This window comes from Suillus subalutaceus (assembly GCF_016647625.1).
Source record: "Suillus subalutaceus strain FC151 chromosome Unknown DFJ58scaffold_42, whole genome shotgun sequence".
Lineage (NCBI taxonomy): Eukaryota > Fungi > Basidiomycota > Agaricomycetes > Boletales > Suillaceae > Suillus > Suillus subalutaceus.
The window spans coordinates 206,043-221,810 of record NW_024540291.1 but is presented as its reverse complement, the minus strand read 5'-3'; the positions used below and the strand labels follow the sequence as shown (position 1 = coordinate 221,810).

The window sequence follows — 15,768 nt, the reverse complement described above, 5'->3', positions numbered from 1 at the left end:
GATGTCGAGCCACAGTACAACATCCCGGCGTTTTGAAGCGGCTGAAAGAAAGGGAAAACGCACCCGAAGAACTGGCATCTCAGAATAAAGATCTCTTTGACAGGTTAAAGTGGAATATTAGGACCTATGAGGACACGTTGCAGGGGCAGCGCTCCAACTCATCGACGATTGTCCAGGATACCTAACGTTGTAATTAGTGACGCCTTTGTGGAATATGACACTTCGGTCACCCTGAATTACTGGGCATTCTCGGTCCCATCGTCGATCTTCATCCAGATCCACTGTTGCACTCCGCGATTTTGAATTCCTTTCCTACTCCGCCCATTATGGACCTAAAAGAAGGCGTATCAATATTCCGTTCAAGTCACGGTGACTATGCTCCCTGAGGGGCATGCGGCCAAATATAGCTTGGTACGGTACACTAAGCTTAGTATAATTACCTAGTGTATGTCTCAACACCGAGATCGATGATAGATATAATATGTACGAGAGCAACTTGCCGCCGACGTGATGATGCGGAAGGGACCGACAACTCTCAGGCCTTCCGCATACAAAGTGATCCACTGGCAGCTCCAGTGCTAGCTACTTGCACGACTTGTACGGTGAGTTTGAGACTCGGTGGATTTCGACAGGCCATCCGTTCGCTATTTTACTCCAGCCAGGGCACTGCAGAACTGCGCCGCCGCACCTCGGTTCTCGAGAGTCGAGGGTCCCTGGTCACCAGTGGCGTACTAGGCAAACTCCCGATATTTAATGCCAATAGTACATCGCACCGCGATAGCACCGCCTGCTAGAGACTAGCGTGTTGATATCAGGAGTATGAATATTGATGCCAGGAGTATGAGCATGAATCCAAGACGACATTAATTAGATCAACGAAACTTGGACGATACCGCCTTCAAGTCTTCAATCTCAAGTGACGTCACAGAGTCAGTCACATCTGCTAATCGTAAACTTTGTCGATCAGACGGGCCGTCCCGCCGGTCCCGGACAGTCGGGCGTCGGGCTAGATCCGAGAAAATTAATGTAAGATTGCCTCTGACTCGTTTGTTGAAACGTTCAAGAAATGTCACCCCCTCGCACACCCTTCGATCCAAGGTAGGTGCCATATAACAATGAATTGATAATTGAGTGATAGGGAATGCTAGATGGTTGGTTCCGTGAAATCTCCTCTCAGTGGCCTGGTCAGGCCATGACGCTCAAGGTCAATAAGATTTTGCACATCGAAAAATCTCTTTATCAGGACGTTCTTGTCTTTGAATCCGAGACCTTCGGCAATGTACTGGTCCTCGATGGTGTCATACAATGTACCGAACGGGACGAGTTCTCGTATGTCATTCATACACCAGCTCTTGCTCGAATCACTTGACCCTTCCGTAGGTATCAGGAGATGATAGCCCATCTACCTCTCGCCAGCCATCCAAACCCGAAGAAGGTGCTTGTTATTGGGGGGTGGCGATGGAGGGGTCGTTCGAGAGGTGCTCAAGCACGATACAGTTGAGGAGGTGGTTCTTTGCGACATCGACGAGGTATGTGCCTGAATTGTTGCAACATACAAGTGCTTCTTTGATGGAGGTACAGGCCGTGATCAGAGTCTCAAAGATATACCTCCCGCACATGTCTTCACTGCTCGACTCTCCTCGCGTCAAGGTATTCGTTGGCGACGGATTCAAGTTCCTTGCCGAGAATGAGGCAACCTACGATGTTATAATCACCGATTCCTCCGATCCGGTTGGTCCAGCAGAGGCTCTTTTCCAAAAGCCCTACTTCAAGCTTCTTCATGATGCGCTGACTCCTGGGGGGCACATATCGACACAGGCAGAATCTCAGTGGCTCCACATTCCCTTGATCGCCCACCTTCTTAAGTCGACACGCGAGCTATTCGCAGTTTCGCAATATGCCTTCACTACGATCCCGACATACCCATCTGGCCAGATCGGATTCATAATGTGCTCGAAGGAGCAAGGTCGGGACATCAGTGTGCCCGTCCGCAAGGTAACCAACACTCGTTACTATAACGAGAACGTGCACCGAGCGGCTTTCGTGCTTCCACAATTTGTTCAATCGTTCTTGGAGGACGGAAAGGACATCCTGCCTGTATTCGGACGTGCTGCTGCGGCTGCTAAAATCGCGACAGAAGGCAAGAAAATTCGCAAAGTACTTCTCCTTGGTTCTGGTTTCGTTGCACGCCCGTGTGCCGAGTACGTTGTGCGTGACCCGTCCAATGAGCTAACAATCGGTAGGTCAATCAAATCCGTACCTTTTGGTGATCCTCATTCCTTCCACAGCATGCCGCACGCTCCAGAGTGCACACGCATTGGCAGAGGGTCTTCCAAATGCACAGGGCATTTCTCTTGATGTAAACAATACCAATGATCTCGAGGCTCAGGTTGCTGCACATGATCTCGTCATCTCTCTGATCCCCTACACGTACCACGCGACTGTCATCAAGGCTGCGATAAAGGCCAAAGTTCACGTCGTCACAACCAGTTACATATCCCCTGCAATGCGTGAACTTGATGAGGAGGCCAAGAGAGCGGGCATCATTGTCATGAACGAAATTGGTCTTGATCCTGGCATCGACCATTTGTACGCGATCAAAACAATAGATGAGGTGCATGCAAAGGGTGGCAAGGTGAGCTACTGGTACTTTCGATCTCTACAAGCGCCTCATATATCTCCATAGATCAAGCAGTTCCTATCATACTGCGGTGGTCTCCCAGCACCAGAGTGCTCGGGCAACCCACTTGGCTACAAGTTCTCGTGGTCATCTCGCGGTGTCCTTCTCGCCCTGCTCAATTCAGCAGCCTACCTTTCCGAGGGTAAACAACTTGATATCTCCGGCAATGAATTGATGGGATATGCCAAACCCTACTTTATCTCGCCTGCATTTGCGTTCGTGGCTTATCCGAACCGTAACTCCGTGCCCTTCAGGGAGTGGTATAACATCCCAGAGGCAGAGACCGTGGTCCGCGGCACACTCCGATACCAGGGATTCCCCGAGTTCATCAAGGCGCTTGTTGAGTTGGGCTGGCTTGATGCATCCGAGAAGGACTGGTTGAAGGATGGCTTGACCTGGGCCCAGGTCATGCAACGAGCGATCGGTGCTAATGACGCTGTAGAAAGGTAATTGGGTGGTTGTCTAAATCTGTGCAGAATGCATAATTGACTCAACAAATCTAGCACCCTCGTTGCGCACGTGAAGTCGGTCTGCAAGTTCCCTAACGATGCTGAAGCTACCCGTATCATTTCCGGGCTCCGCTGGATTGGACTTTTCTCATCGGAGGCTGTGAAGCCCCGTGCAGGAAACCTCCTCGATACCCTCTGCGCCCAACTCGAGACGCTGATGAAGTACGAGCAAGGCGAGCGGGACCTCGTCATGCTTCAGCACAAGTTCGTGGTTGAGTGGGCTGACGGCAGCGAGGTATGTATTTGCTACAGGTACATCAGACAAATTTGCTAATCAACTTCTAGCAAACCCTTACCTCGACGCTCGAGCAATACGGAAGCCCATCTGGACATTCCGCAATGGCACTGACTGTCGGTGTTCCTTGCGGTATTGCGACGCAACTTGTGTTGGATGGCGTTTTTAAAACCCCCGGAGTTCACGCCCCATACACAAAGGAGATTTGTGACCCCATCCGTGAAATCTTGGAGAGTGAAGGGTTGGGTCTGGTGGAAAGGGTGCTGTGAAGTTACATGTACCGCAGATATCTTGCTAGTTGTATAAATAAAAAGGATGTACTAGAGATGTACATGTTTCTTCGCGTTTCATGACCATGATCAATTACCCTGTTGATGTAGGGTTTGAGTTGGGTTTGAGTCCGGTTTGACTTTTGTTATTGTCTTTGACCAATGCTGCACAAGCAGCCACTGCAATCGTTGTTACATCTGACCATCATCTATTGCAATGATGTCGCAGCCGCGAAGGTCACCTCATGATTCGTACGAAACCGAGACAACAGATCACCAAACAGAAACGGAAACCATACTGCTCAAGCACGTCCCACTTAACCCAGACTCGCCTTCCCCATTGCAGAAGGATGCACATCTGCAGTTCCTAGTTCGAAATCTGATACAAGGCTTTCCATCCCGCTATATTAGTCAAGATGCAAGCCAACCATGGCTGCTCTACTGGACGCTCCAAAGCTTCAGCGTCATGGGCGTAGCGCTAGATCCGAACAATAAACAAAAGTGCGTGGCACAGCTGATGCCATGATATCATCGGGATGAACTCAAGATGTGCTTCTTTTGCAGGGCCATCGACACTATTATGGCATGGCAGCATCCAGATGGTGGTTTCGGAGGTGGGCCGGGGCAGGCTGCGCATTTGCTGCCGACATATGCAGCGGTTTGCGCGCTAGCGATTGTTGGAAGGCCTGGTCCAGGAGGAGGATGGGATCAGATCGATCGGTGAGTGCCAAATTATTACCCATATGGAAGTGTTGTTAATACTCCACCAGAGAGAAGATGTATCAGGTCTTCATGTCCCTCAAGCAATCAGATGGGGCGTTCCTTGTAGCTCACCATGCAGAAGTGGATGTTCGGTTTGTGAAGTTCTGATCGGTTTTCTTTCGATGTTCGCTAATGGCAGACATCGTACAGTGGTACATATTGCCTCCTCGTGACAGTACATTTACTGAACATGCTGACGCCGGAACTTTTGGAGGGCGTCCCTGCCTCCATTATGTCATGTCAGACTTACGAAGGAGGCTTCTCATCCGCGTCCCAGCCATATTTCTCCCCTGAGCCAGAAGGTCCTCCAACCCTACTCGATTCTCCGCGTCCACCTCTCGGCGAGGCTCATGGCGGGTACACTTTCTGCTCTCTGGCGTCATGGGTCATGCTTCAGCCGTACCTTGCTCTGCAAAAGCCTTCGCTCCAGCGGCCAGCTCTGAATTTCAAGACGCTGCTGCGATGGCTGGTGCAGATGCAAGGCTCGGAGATCGAGCTTGGTGGTTTCAAGGGCCGTACTAATAAGCTTGTGGATGGGTGTTACTCCTGGTGGGTCGGGGGCTGCTTGCATTGCTGTCTTCGCTAGGCATCGTCGGTGCGCATGGCCGTGATGATAATCACGAATCTTCTACCGCTCATCAAGAGGACGAAGGTTGGGATGATATTGATGGTTTGTTATCCGCTGTCGTTGCATGACGAGAGATGCTGATGAATGGGCGGATATGCAGAATCTTTATGGGATCGTGCTGCTCTACAGCGCTACATCCTGTGCGCTGGTCAACACCCAGCAGGAGGCCTGCGCGATAAACCTCCAAAGTAATTCAGTTCTGAAACCATTTACATGATCCTCTGTTAACAATATTCACAGGCCCGCAGATTCGTACCATACACTATATTGTTTAGCAGGACTATCCTCGGCTCAGCATTATGTTTTCCTGTCATCTACTCGGCAGGATGCCATTGTTCGCTGTTGGAAGACCCCGCCTGGTAGGTCGTAAGCTTTGAATCGGAAAAGCTAGTCGCTCATTCGAATCAGAGTCCACGCACGAGCAACTTCGTCAAGCGTGTTTCTCGCACTCTCTTTCTTGGACAGAGGAGGAGGGCACATCTCGTATACTTGGAGCGCAAATAACCGGATGGTGATTTACTGTGGCCAATTTCGACGTGCCGAGCGACTGATCGAGCTTTTTGCAGAATGCGACCACATCCAGTATTCAATCTGACAATGACTCACACGGAGGGTATGATGGCGCATTTCTACAAACAAACGATTCCTTCACGGCCTAAGAAAACGTGATAGGACAGATTTACAAAAAGGATCGTGTGGTGTGGTGTAAAATATCTCCCAGGAATAGGAACCGCATTTAAAACTTTAAAATCAACTTAGTCAAGACAGTAAATGTCATAACTACGAAGCTTTGCCCAATCTCTGCCAACAACACACTTAGAACTGGAACGGCACGCGTTATGCCGTGAGCTTTCTTGGAATATGTACGTCGGTGACCTACTTCTGATATTTTCCGTCCACGCTAGGGCACACATTCACACTGGGATCACATGTAGGCCTATGTAAGAGGCTGTGGCATATAAAGAAGGAACATAGTGACCGAGTCATTCCTTACCGCAGCTTTATAAATACCCTCAACTTGTATTGGAGTCACATGACTCACATACCAAAGCTCCCCTTCATCTTTCAAAATTGAACGTTCAAACACAATTGCCTGGCAGAAAATTGCCGATGCCAGCGGATATCATGCGCTCAAGATCCGAAGGCCCCGGATCAGCGCAGCCGTGGTACCCTTGTCTGCTGTATGACGAGCGGCGGGATTGAATTGGCAACGTATGTCAGACACAGAAACACCGTGAACACGCCACCAGACACCCCCAGCGGTAATCGTTGTATAAGGCGGTCCCTCTCAGGACTCGACAGCGCCTGTATTCGATTCCAAAGAGCTACGTGGAATTTGTCGGTGCGGTCTTCTGTTGGAGGAAGTGGACTCCAGACACTGATTCATGGGAGCGGCGCAGAGAGGGCCGAGAACGGGTATGTAAGTCACCCCGTTACTGTTGTTAATTATAAACTCAGACTCCGGGGCAACTGCAGGGCATGCGAGTTCTTATAATTATAACGGCTCTACTATGATCTCGGTCTTGATATTGCATTTTCCGGTTATGTAGCCTTCGGCCATTCTGAAGCACATGACAACGTTGGCTGCGGTGGCGCCAAAATGTTACGTTATAACCACTTGGAGATTGTGCGCATGTGCAATACATTCTCGGAATCAATTCACACGTGAAAAGATTGTTCTGACTCGCCGTTTGGGAGTCTTTAGATCATTCAGGCTATGCCTTCCGTGGTGAGGGCGCGCTGTCCCAGGAACTGACCATGCAACTCCGTGATGCAGGTGCCTGCCTCATATATCCAGAATATCCGTCTCGCATCTCAATCTATGTAACGGCACCGCATGCATATGTAGACAGTTACTACATAAAGCCTACCGTATCAAACCGCGAAACTCTGAATATCTGTTCCTTCAAGTTGCTCCCACACAATGACTGCAGCTATCGGGGCTGTCAGGGATCCTCAAGCCTACTTGTCAGAGAAAGAACAGGACGCGTATGTTCCTGAGAATCACCATGTTCCTGATGGCACCACGCCCAATCTCGAGACATACATGTACTACGCCAAGATTCAACGTGACAAGGATGGCTCTCTCTGCCAAGAATGATGCTGAAGGCGGCCGCTCGGGTGGCCTGATCTCGAGAATATTCAATCGTTTCCCAGGAATCTGACAGCCGTTCCGTTGCAATCTGATGGAAAGAATGTAGCCCATTCCTCAGAGGAGGGGGGAAGCGCTCTAGTCACCGCAGGCGAGTACCGTGCAGCTTCTGGGGCTCTTAGGACGGCCACGTGGTGGGAGCGTATTCTATCTTATTACCACCGGTAAGCTGATTGACAAATTTGGACGATTTGATGGGTTCCATGACATCCTTCCCAAGACATTTTGGGTCCTTACTCTACCCCGTGGGCATTCCAACAAGTTGGATATGGTCCTGGGTGTAGCCTGTTTCGTCGTCTTCCGGCATTATGGCTGCGTACGGTGGCTGCCTCCTATGGTGGATGTTCTTGAAGCTGGACTCGGAAAGGTATCCCGTCAAGTCTTTCGGAGACTTAGGGCACCGCATCTATGGCCGTTGGTTCAAGTATCGTACGTAAACACACTCATGAATATAGAGAATTGATTGATCACGTGGATCTACAGTCTGTAACATCTTGCAAAGTTTGCAGCTCGTGTTCAATGTCGGGATCATTATTCTTCAAAATGGCCAAGGTTTTTCGCAGATAACAAAGTTCAAGGTGCCCTTGTCATGATTTGGCGCATGTTGTCATCTAACCTACCCCTCTATAGCTATGTTTCAGCGTCTGTAACGTTGTCTGGACCCTGGCTGGAATGATACTTGGTCAAATTCGGACTCTTCAGAAGTTTGGCAACATCGCCAATCTCGCTATCTGGCTGAACATCATTATATTGATTATGACGATGGCCTTTGTGGCTAACTCACCACCTAACTATATTGCGTCACCGTCTGGAACAGACACAGGCCCTGTGATAACTCAAGCAATCAACCTAGAGCCTTTCCAGGACCAGCTCAATGGTATCATGCAGATTGTGTTCTCATACGGTGGAGCGTAAGTCATCATAAATTATGAAAACGTTCATGTGCAGATGAACAAATATCTTAGCATGATTTTTATCGAGTTCATGGCTGAAATGCGGCGCCCGATGGATTTCTGGAAGGCTATGGCGTATTCCCAGATCTTCATCTTCGTCGTATACATGTTCTTCGGCCTCTTCGTCTACACATACCAAGGCCAATATGTTATTAACGTCCGTTATTTCTCTCTTGACTTGAAATCTTATTGATGATGTTGTTGCAGCCGGCCATGCAGGGAATTTCCACGTATGGTCTGCAGACTGCGGCGAACACCCTTTATTTGGTCTCTGGTCTCATTGCTGCCGCATTATATGGCAACATTGGTATCAAAGTCATTTACAACAACGTTTTGGTGGAGATGTTTGGTTTCCCCCAGTTGACTGTGACTTGGGTAAATACTACTTCGCCATCTCGTCATAGTGGTATTGGTCCATTGCCTTCGTTATTGGATCCGCCATCCCGCTATTCAGCGATATCTCGTCGCTGATTGCTGCCGTTTTGCATCTTCCGTGAGTATTCATATCCTTCTGGTTGCTCTTCTCACGACTTAATCTCCTTTCAGAGTTTACATACACCTTCCCGCCATTTATGATATTGGGTTACTGCATGCAAGTGGATGCCACAAAAGGCGACGGAGAATTTGACATCAACAACCCCCATGCCCACCGTGTTGATACATGGAGGGATTTATCGCGTTGGAAACGTGCACGTACGTACTGACTTCTGCAGAGTTCCCTCGCGCCAAATCTAATTCTAACCGCCAGTCTTCACCAAAAGAGGGTTCTTCTACGCGTGGAATTTCCTCGTCTCGCTCGCATGCTTGTCTTGCGCTGCTCTGAGCGCGTACTCGGCCATCAATTCGATCGTGTCTTCGTTCGATACCACGCATTCTGTGACGTCGTTTAGCTGCAAGTCGCCATTGGACAACAGTTAAGACTTCAAGTGGTTAAGACATCATAATATGAATTTGAATGTATGTTTTTGTTTAATTGAAAGCTGTAGAATGTCATAGATAAACTCATAATACTGAACTTGGGTATGATAGTACTCTGACATACTTATCCTTAACATTAACCTAATGTACCACTGGGAGGAATACACACAAGTACCAGTCATCCTAAGGTCCAATAAAACTTTTGTGACAATAACCACTGGAGGGCTTGATATCATGATGCACCCCATCTTCATCACTTTGTTTCAGAGGTTTGCTTCAAGGCCAGGCCATCAGTAAATTCACACATTCCTTAATCTCACTTACTTTGCAAATTAAAACTTATCTTCTCATTTCACTTATTTCACTATCAATTTGGGTCCTGGATTTTTTGCAAGCACAAAAAGGAAGTGAGTGACACACAAGAGTGGAAAGAGGTGCAAGTTGAAGTTGAAGAACATGCCACAAGTGAACACAAGTGCAAAAATATGATGGTCTAAAATGTGATGGTCTTACTATGATAGTCCTAATGCAATAGCTTACATCAGGAAATCACCAAGTTCCTTTTGTACTTAATTTGTTCCTTACTTACCTTATTTTGCACAATAAGGTAAATTCAAGGCTATTTGTTCACACTTAGAATAACAAGAAAAAGGAGGTCCATCCCCTTAAACCAAGGAGATAAGGGACTTCTCCTTAGAATACTCTGTCAAGGCAAATAAGGTGGTCAAAAATACTATTATTTGAGACATACACAAGGAACAATCAAGGTAAGCTCAGGCAAGAAAAGGAAGATTAAATTCCATAAGAAATCAAGAAGGTCTCCAAAAGCACATGATAGCCTGAGCATGAGTAAGCGGTGCAATTGAAGCAGGGGTTGAGCACACAAAGAAGTCCAAAACACAATAACATGCACATGCTGGGAGTGGGACATGGCCATGGCTCCATCAGCATATCCTAACAACCTTGAAACATGAGATCACACACCAACTAAGAGTGGGACATGGCCATTTCGCCATCAGCATCACCTAAGAACCTTGAAACCTGAAATCATGTACATCCTGGATAACCTCATCCAAGTCTTTGTTGTTGCCTTGAAAATGAGCAGATACTGTCATTAGTGAGTGAAAACAAGCAAGGACAACTAGATCTTGTGAGAACGAGTGGAGACAGGCAAGAACAAATGAAGACCAGTGAGAATGAGCAGGGATTAGTATTGTGCAAAGCCTGGCCTGAAGCCCCAGCCCGAGCTGAGCTGAGCCTTGTTGGGATGGGCCAAGCTGGGCTTTGGAGTAGGGCCTATGAGGGCTTTAGGCCTGGCTTGTTGTCTGCACAGGCCTGGGCCAGGCCCCTGAGCCATGGCTTTCAGACATGTCAAATCAGCACATGTAAGGATTACCAATCATCTGATGCAGGAAACTGCTGTTTCAACACTTACCTAGACCACCATCAGCGCACTGCCAACCTCAGTCAGCATGGACCCTCGACTCCTTATCTCTCGTCATTGTCAACCCTCAGCTCACATTCTTTGTCACTGTCACCCTATTCTCAGTTCGCCATGTCCAATTCTGTCAAAACCACTATGCAATTCTCGTCACTCTGTCAATACCATACCCTTTTATATCGCCATTCACTCAATCATTTCATACCCTCTTCCCTTTTACCCTGTCAGGTGCAACACCACTCCCTTCAGTGTCTGTTGTCACATAATTGATTCAGCATAGCTATATCCAACCCTTGAACATTGTGCAGTATAAAAGTAGCCCATGTACACTCCTTACTGCAGGAAATCATATCCAGTCTCCAAGTCTCAGTCTCGCACTTGTCATCTAAACAGTATTGCTATATCTATTGTTTATCCTCTCAAAACTTGTTTTGATCTGTATCGCATAACTTTCGTTAAATGCTAATCTAATTCTACAGTGCATTCACATTGCACTAGTGGTCTCCATGCCCCTTCGAACTTGCACTAAGAGCCACACAGCTGATAGTAGTGCTGCCGCGGTGAGGGCGAGGAATGATAGCTGCATGCTAGGGGGAAGAGTGGGAAGTGGGCTCTCAAGTGCTCCTCTGGATACGAGTGGAAAGTTGTCCCCAAGGGGATTGCTACTGAGAAAGATTCCTCTAGTGAAAGGTGAGGGGGATCTATAACCAGCGGTTCGGTCTCGAAGCCTGAATGGGACTCTGAGGCAAATAATGCACCCAAAAGCGAAGTGCGCTAGCTAAAGGCGCCTAAACGCGCTAATAAGGCGGGAAGTGCGGAAAAGTGCGCTTCAATGTTAAAGCGCACTTCTGTCATATCCCGTATTCTGGACCTACGTCCGATGATGTTCCCACGCCTTCCGGACGCCTTCCGGATGCACATCCGGACCTCCATACCCTTATCCATGACTCCATACCCTTATCCATGCCTGCAGTCCTCCAGTCCACTATCGGTTTGGATCCGTACACCTTCGTACATCCATATATCCATACCTTCGGACCTCCGCAGCTAAGCCTGCTTCATCCACCCTTGATCCCATCGGATCCGAGCTCATCCTACCTGAGACTTTACCTTCCCTAGACTACCGGATGATATCCATGATCTATATCCTAGTCTCGTCTTCACCTAGATCTCTGGATCCGCTCATCCGATATCCAGACGCCTCATCCAATATCTCTAGACCTCCGGATCCGACCTATACTCATATCCGAAGCTCAAACCTTAAATCAGCGTCTATCTCCTTATGGTAATCCTCTTGACTCCGGACTTCGGTTATCTGTGTTTCCGTCTTGCTTATTGATCCTTGTACTTTGTTCATCTCCGAGTTCATTTGTTTATGTTCCGTTCATACTTACCAATATGTTTCCACATGCTCGTACATAGCATTTGTCTTCAGCTTACTGATCCTCTCGGATCCCGTCCAGTATATAAACCTCTGTACAACTCCTGTAAAGTTTCCTTAGTTCGAATATCATCTTAGATTCTGCTCAACATAGACTTGCTCTCTCGCATCCTAGACTTCACTCATTCTGATCTCGGACTTCGGTCCATCTTAGTATTGCCTTTCCTTAGGCCTAGGGAAGGATTCCCTAGGCCAACCTTCCGGTCCTCCAGATTTATCCTTCCGTCTATATCCATGCTTAGGGATTGACTCCCTAAGCCGAAGCTTTGCCTTTCCGGCACTTCCTGTCTTTCTGAGACTTCTGTCTAAACCCCGTCTATCCGACTCTACCATAGTGTAGTCTACCTCCGTCTGTTTCTACTCCGGACCTTGTCCGTTGTAGCCCTTCTTCTCTTGTCCTAGAATCCTGTCCGCTCCTCCGGTCCTCCGGACGTCGTAACCTTCGGACGTCGTAACCTTCGGACGTCGTAACCTTCGGACGTCGTAACCTTCGGACGTCGTAACCTTCGGACGTCGTAACCTTCGGACGTCGTAACCTTCGGACGTCGTAACCTTCGGACGTCGCAACCTTCGGACGTCGCAACCTTCAGACCTCTGGACGTCCTGTCCTTCGGACCACTCCTCCTACCCTATCCTGCTTTGGACTCTGTCCCTTGCAGCCTATCTTCTATGTGTTTCCATCTAGGGAGCTTACCTTCGGATCTAATGCAGTGGGTGAAACTCTTCCAGAGTTTCCTATACTCATCCGAAAGTTTCCCGCGCTCATCCGGAAGTCCTCCAGCACTCAACCAGAGTAGCCAGCCTCCGGAAGTCCTTCGGACTTCGTCAGATTCCATCTGGACTTCATTCTGAAATTAAGGGCACGTACTCGGGTAAGGGGCACAGCGCATGAGCTGAGGCCAAGCCCTTCGGATCCGTCTACCCTTGAGCTACGGTCTTAACAACTTCGTGCAATCACAATGGAGTGCTTCGAGTAGAGATGACAATCAAATGGGGGAATCAGGACTTTGATAGATGTAGAAATAGACACTTAAAGGTGTCAAAGTGCCAATAGGAGGGAAACAGGTGTATTCTGATAGAAACTCGAGCTATACACTTCGATGGTAGTGGAGCGGAAGTAAGTGACAGGAAAACAAACATGGTGACGTGTAGGTATGCTAAGTGAGTTCCCACAGCTCGGAGCCGAATAGGAAGTACTAAGGTAAATGGTGAGGTAAGTCAGGGTCCATAACGAGATATGATGATAAGTACTAGTGCCTGCATGATGGAATATGAGTTCTGAAGAAGGGAAAATGCACCAATGGACCTTGGAGGACTAGGACGGGACATGCGGAGGACAGGTGACGGATACTAAGGAAATGCGACGAAGTGCACCGTAACGCGCTCGAACACACTCGAACGCGCTGGTACGCGCCAAAGCGCGCGTTGCGCGGAAGTCGTATGAGAAGCGCATTGCAAGGATATCGAGTGCATCGTGAAAAGCCGTGAATTTGGCCCATATGAGCCTGGAGAAATGTGAATCTCTACAGCGGTTCAGTCCATCCAGCTTCGTCTATCGCACAATCATTGATGGTCAGACAAACGGTAGTTGGGCTGGGCCAAGTGTTAGCTCGGTTTGGACGCTGGCGAGATTGCCACTGGGTGGGCAGGAAAACTCGACAAGCGGGCTGAATGAATGACCATTATGAGTGTAGGTGTATGAAGCTAAGAGTGTAACAAAAATTCGGCATGTAATCGAGAAAGAACGGCTGATATTAAAGGTGCAATAACTGATCCTGGGAGTGGTGGGTGGGTGAAAATATGTGAGTGAGTGAGAGTATAGCGGATTTGAGCAAGCAAGTTGTATAGTGCAGTGATGAAAGGGAACCAAGGGCAAGAAGGACAGGCTTGCCGCTCTGCTGGACGTGTGGTGCCAGTTCCTTCCAGGCACTCAGGAACCAGCACCTTTCACAATCCAGCTTCGTCTATCGCACAATCATTGATGGTCAGACAAACAGTGGTTGGGCTGGGCTGAGCGTTAGCTTGGTTCGGATGCTGGCGAGATTGCCGCTTACCCAAAGCTGATGAACCCAGACTGCGGCGAAACTTGCCAGCTAAACCCAACCAGTGAGCAGCTCACAGTGACTGAAAACTTAGATATTGATTGGCAACTTGCTCGAAGGCGCAAATGTATGTTTCATAGGCTAACGAGCACCAGCAGCCAGCTAAGCGCACTACCTCCGGATCTACTTTCTTGGCAAGGTAAAAGGATGCTCCTCCTATGCGGAACGAGTGGCCAAAGGCCGTGCCCCAACCCCATGCTGCAGTGATGCGGTTGATTCATTCGAGGGCTCGTTGCTTGATCATAGGACAAATTTCGCCAGTGTGATTGTGCCAGGAAAAGAGGGGGTCATTGGGAAGCACTGGGACAACCGAGGCGAGATTGTGTAGTGTTACAACAGGGCATAGTGAGCCTTCAGTGACAATAAACACGGACTGGATTTCGCCTGGGCAAGCTGTCTTTGCTGAAGGTAGGTCCAGACGGGCATATGACTTTCCCGAGAGGTCAGTACCCATGAATACATCCTTGCGAGTTAGGTGCTTGGTGGGATTGAATGCGGCCCGTGATCCAACAGAGACCTCGCTGAAGCGCATCATCCAGAAGAAGGCACAACTGGCCATAGCCCAAATGCAAGCGTCAAATGGGTCCGATAGCTCTAAGGTAACCTTGATAGCATGTAGCATGTCAAAAGTGATGGGAGGGTAAAGTGGCTTGCATCGGGAGGTGACCAAGTTGTCTAAGCCTCGCAATGACCAGTTAATTCTAGCGTGATGGTTGTCTGAGAGAGGGGGAGGCCATCCTTGAGCAATGTGCCATGCATGAACTGCCGCAAGGTATTTTCTCATGACGCTGACAGATATGGGCTCATATGGAATGGATGTCGATACTTGCAGAACTGAGCTTATGGAGGATTCAGATAGGTCGGACACTGCCCACAAGGCAAATGAGTGAAGAAGCTCGAATGCAGCTGGGAGACGGTCTGTCTCAGGAATTGAGAATATGTTGCAGAACAAGTGAAATTTGTGGAGGCCGGCACCATAGTTTCTTGTGTCACAAAGAGAGGCTCTGGTAGCCAGACTGGCTAAGTGCTCAATGACTGGGTGTGTTATTGTTGTAGATGGGGGTGTGTTAGGTCCTTGCCAGAGATATAACTGCTGGTCTGCACGGCAGTGTGGGCGAAACGGAGAAGGATTGAGGCTAAGCGATTGGGTTTCTGGCTGAGGTTGGGCCGGGAGGGAGTGAAACTGGTGGGAAATGGTGTGGGCAGATGCTATAATGATATCATTTTCTCCGAAAGGTGGTCTGGCAGTGGGAATGCTACTTTCTGCGATGTGATGGGGAAACCAGCTAAGAATGTTGCAATGTCTCCCTGGGAGAGGGCATCTGCAATGTTGTCACGACTGGGAACATACTCGGTGCGAATGCGAACACCATTTAGGGCCTGCAATGCAAATATCTGCTTTAGGGTCAAGTTGGTTGCTTTGCTGTGTGACCGGCCTTTGTTGGTTACCGCAACAACTCCTGCATTGTCCGATGTCATGCATGGTATGTGATCCATACCATGACATATGCACAACAGCAGTGAAAGGGAAGGTAGAATACACCTGACTGATTCCTATCACCAAGTTACCTTATCATTTTTCATTCATTTCTTAGCTAGTATTTTCACTTTCAAACTTCACTCCTATTTTTTTCTATGTATTTCTATTTTGTTCCATGAGATTCTATCTCTTTCTATT

At 48.4% G+C, this 15,768-nt stretch overlaps 4 protein-coding genes across 4 annotated transcripts; 3 read left to right on the top strand and 1 right to left on the bottom strand.

Annotated features, from left to right (window-relative positions):
• Position 1: 1 nt before the first annotated feature.
• On the top strand, positions 2-3,808 carry DFJ58DRAFT_905895 (Saccharopine dehydrogenase-domain-containing protein; the record flags this gene model as incomplete). The annotated part of the gene is made up of 9 exons (XM_041394982.1): positions 2-14; positions 1,149-1,329; positions 1,381-1,435; positions 1,479-1,529; positions 1,582-2,239; positions 2,289-2,635; positions 2,687-3,126; positions 3,184-3,424; positions 3,475-3,808. 9 exons carry the CDS (start codon positions 2-4, stop codon positions 3,691-3,693), a joined length of 2,205 nt encoding a protein of 734 aa, XP_041244781.1. The 3' UTR covers positions 3,694-3,808.
• Positions 3,809-3,913: 105 nt separating this feature from the next.
• Positions 3,914-5,598, top strand: DFJ58DRAFT_727033 (terpenoid cyclases/protein prenyltransferase alpha-alpha toroid; the record flags this gene model as incomplete). The annotated part of the gene is made up of 8 exons (XM_041385431.1): positions 3,914-4,194; positions 4,258-4,413; positions 4,464-4,547; positions 4,606-4,970; positions 5,042-5,125; positions 5,184-5,271; positions 5,324-5,442; positions 5,492-5,598. The coding sequence occupies 8 exons, from the start codon at positions 3,914-3,916 to the stop codon at positions 5,596-5,598; spliced, it is 1,284 nt and encodes a 427-aa protein (XP_041244780.1).
• A 1,409-nt stretch (positions 5,599-7,007) lies between these two features.
• Positions 7,008-9,349, top strand: DFJ58DRAFT_905892 (transmembrane amino acid transporter protein-domain-containing protein; the record flags this gene model as incomplete). The annotated part of the gene is made up of 11 exons (XM_041394981.1): positions 7,008-7,152; positions 7,327-7,377; positions 7,456-7,496; positions 7,520-7,664; positions 7,719-7,813; positions 7,866-8,146; positions 8,201-8,345; positions 8,396-8,563; positions 8,593-8,667; positions 8,737-8,881; positions 8,952-9,349. 11 exons carry the CDS (start codon positions 7,008-7,010, stop codon positions 9,104-9,106), a joined length of 1,446 nt encoding a protein of 481 aa, XP_041244779.1. The 3' UTR covers positions 9,107-9,349.
• A 4,958-nt stretch (positions 9,350-14,307) lies between these two features.
• On the bottom strand, positions 14,308-15,569 carry DFJ58DRAFT_727031 (uncharacterized protein; the record flags this gene model as incomplete). Its single annotated transcript, XM_041385430.1, has 2 exons — positions 14,308-15,376; positions 15,442-15,569. 2 exons carry the CDS (start codon positions 15,567-15,569, stop codon positions 14,308-14,310), a joined length of 1,197 nt encoding a protein of 398 aa, XP_041244778.1.
• Positions 15,570-15,768: the final 199 nt, after the last annotated feature.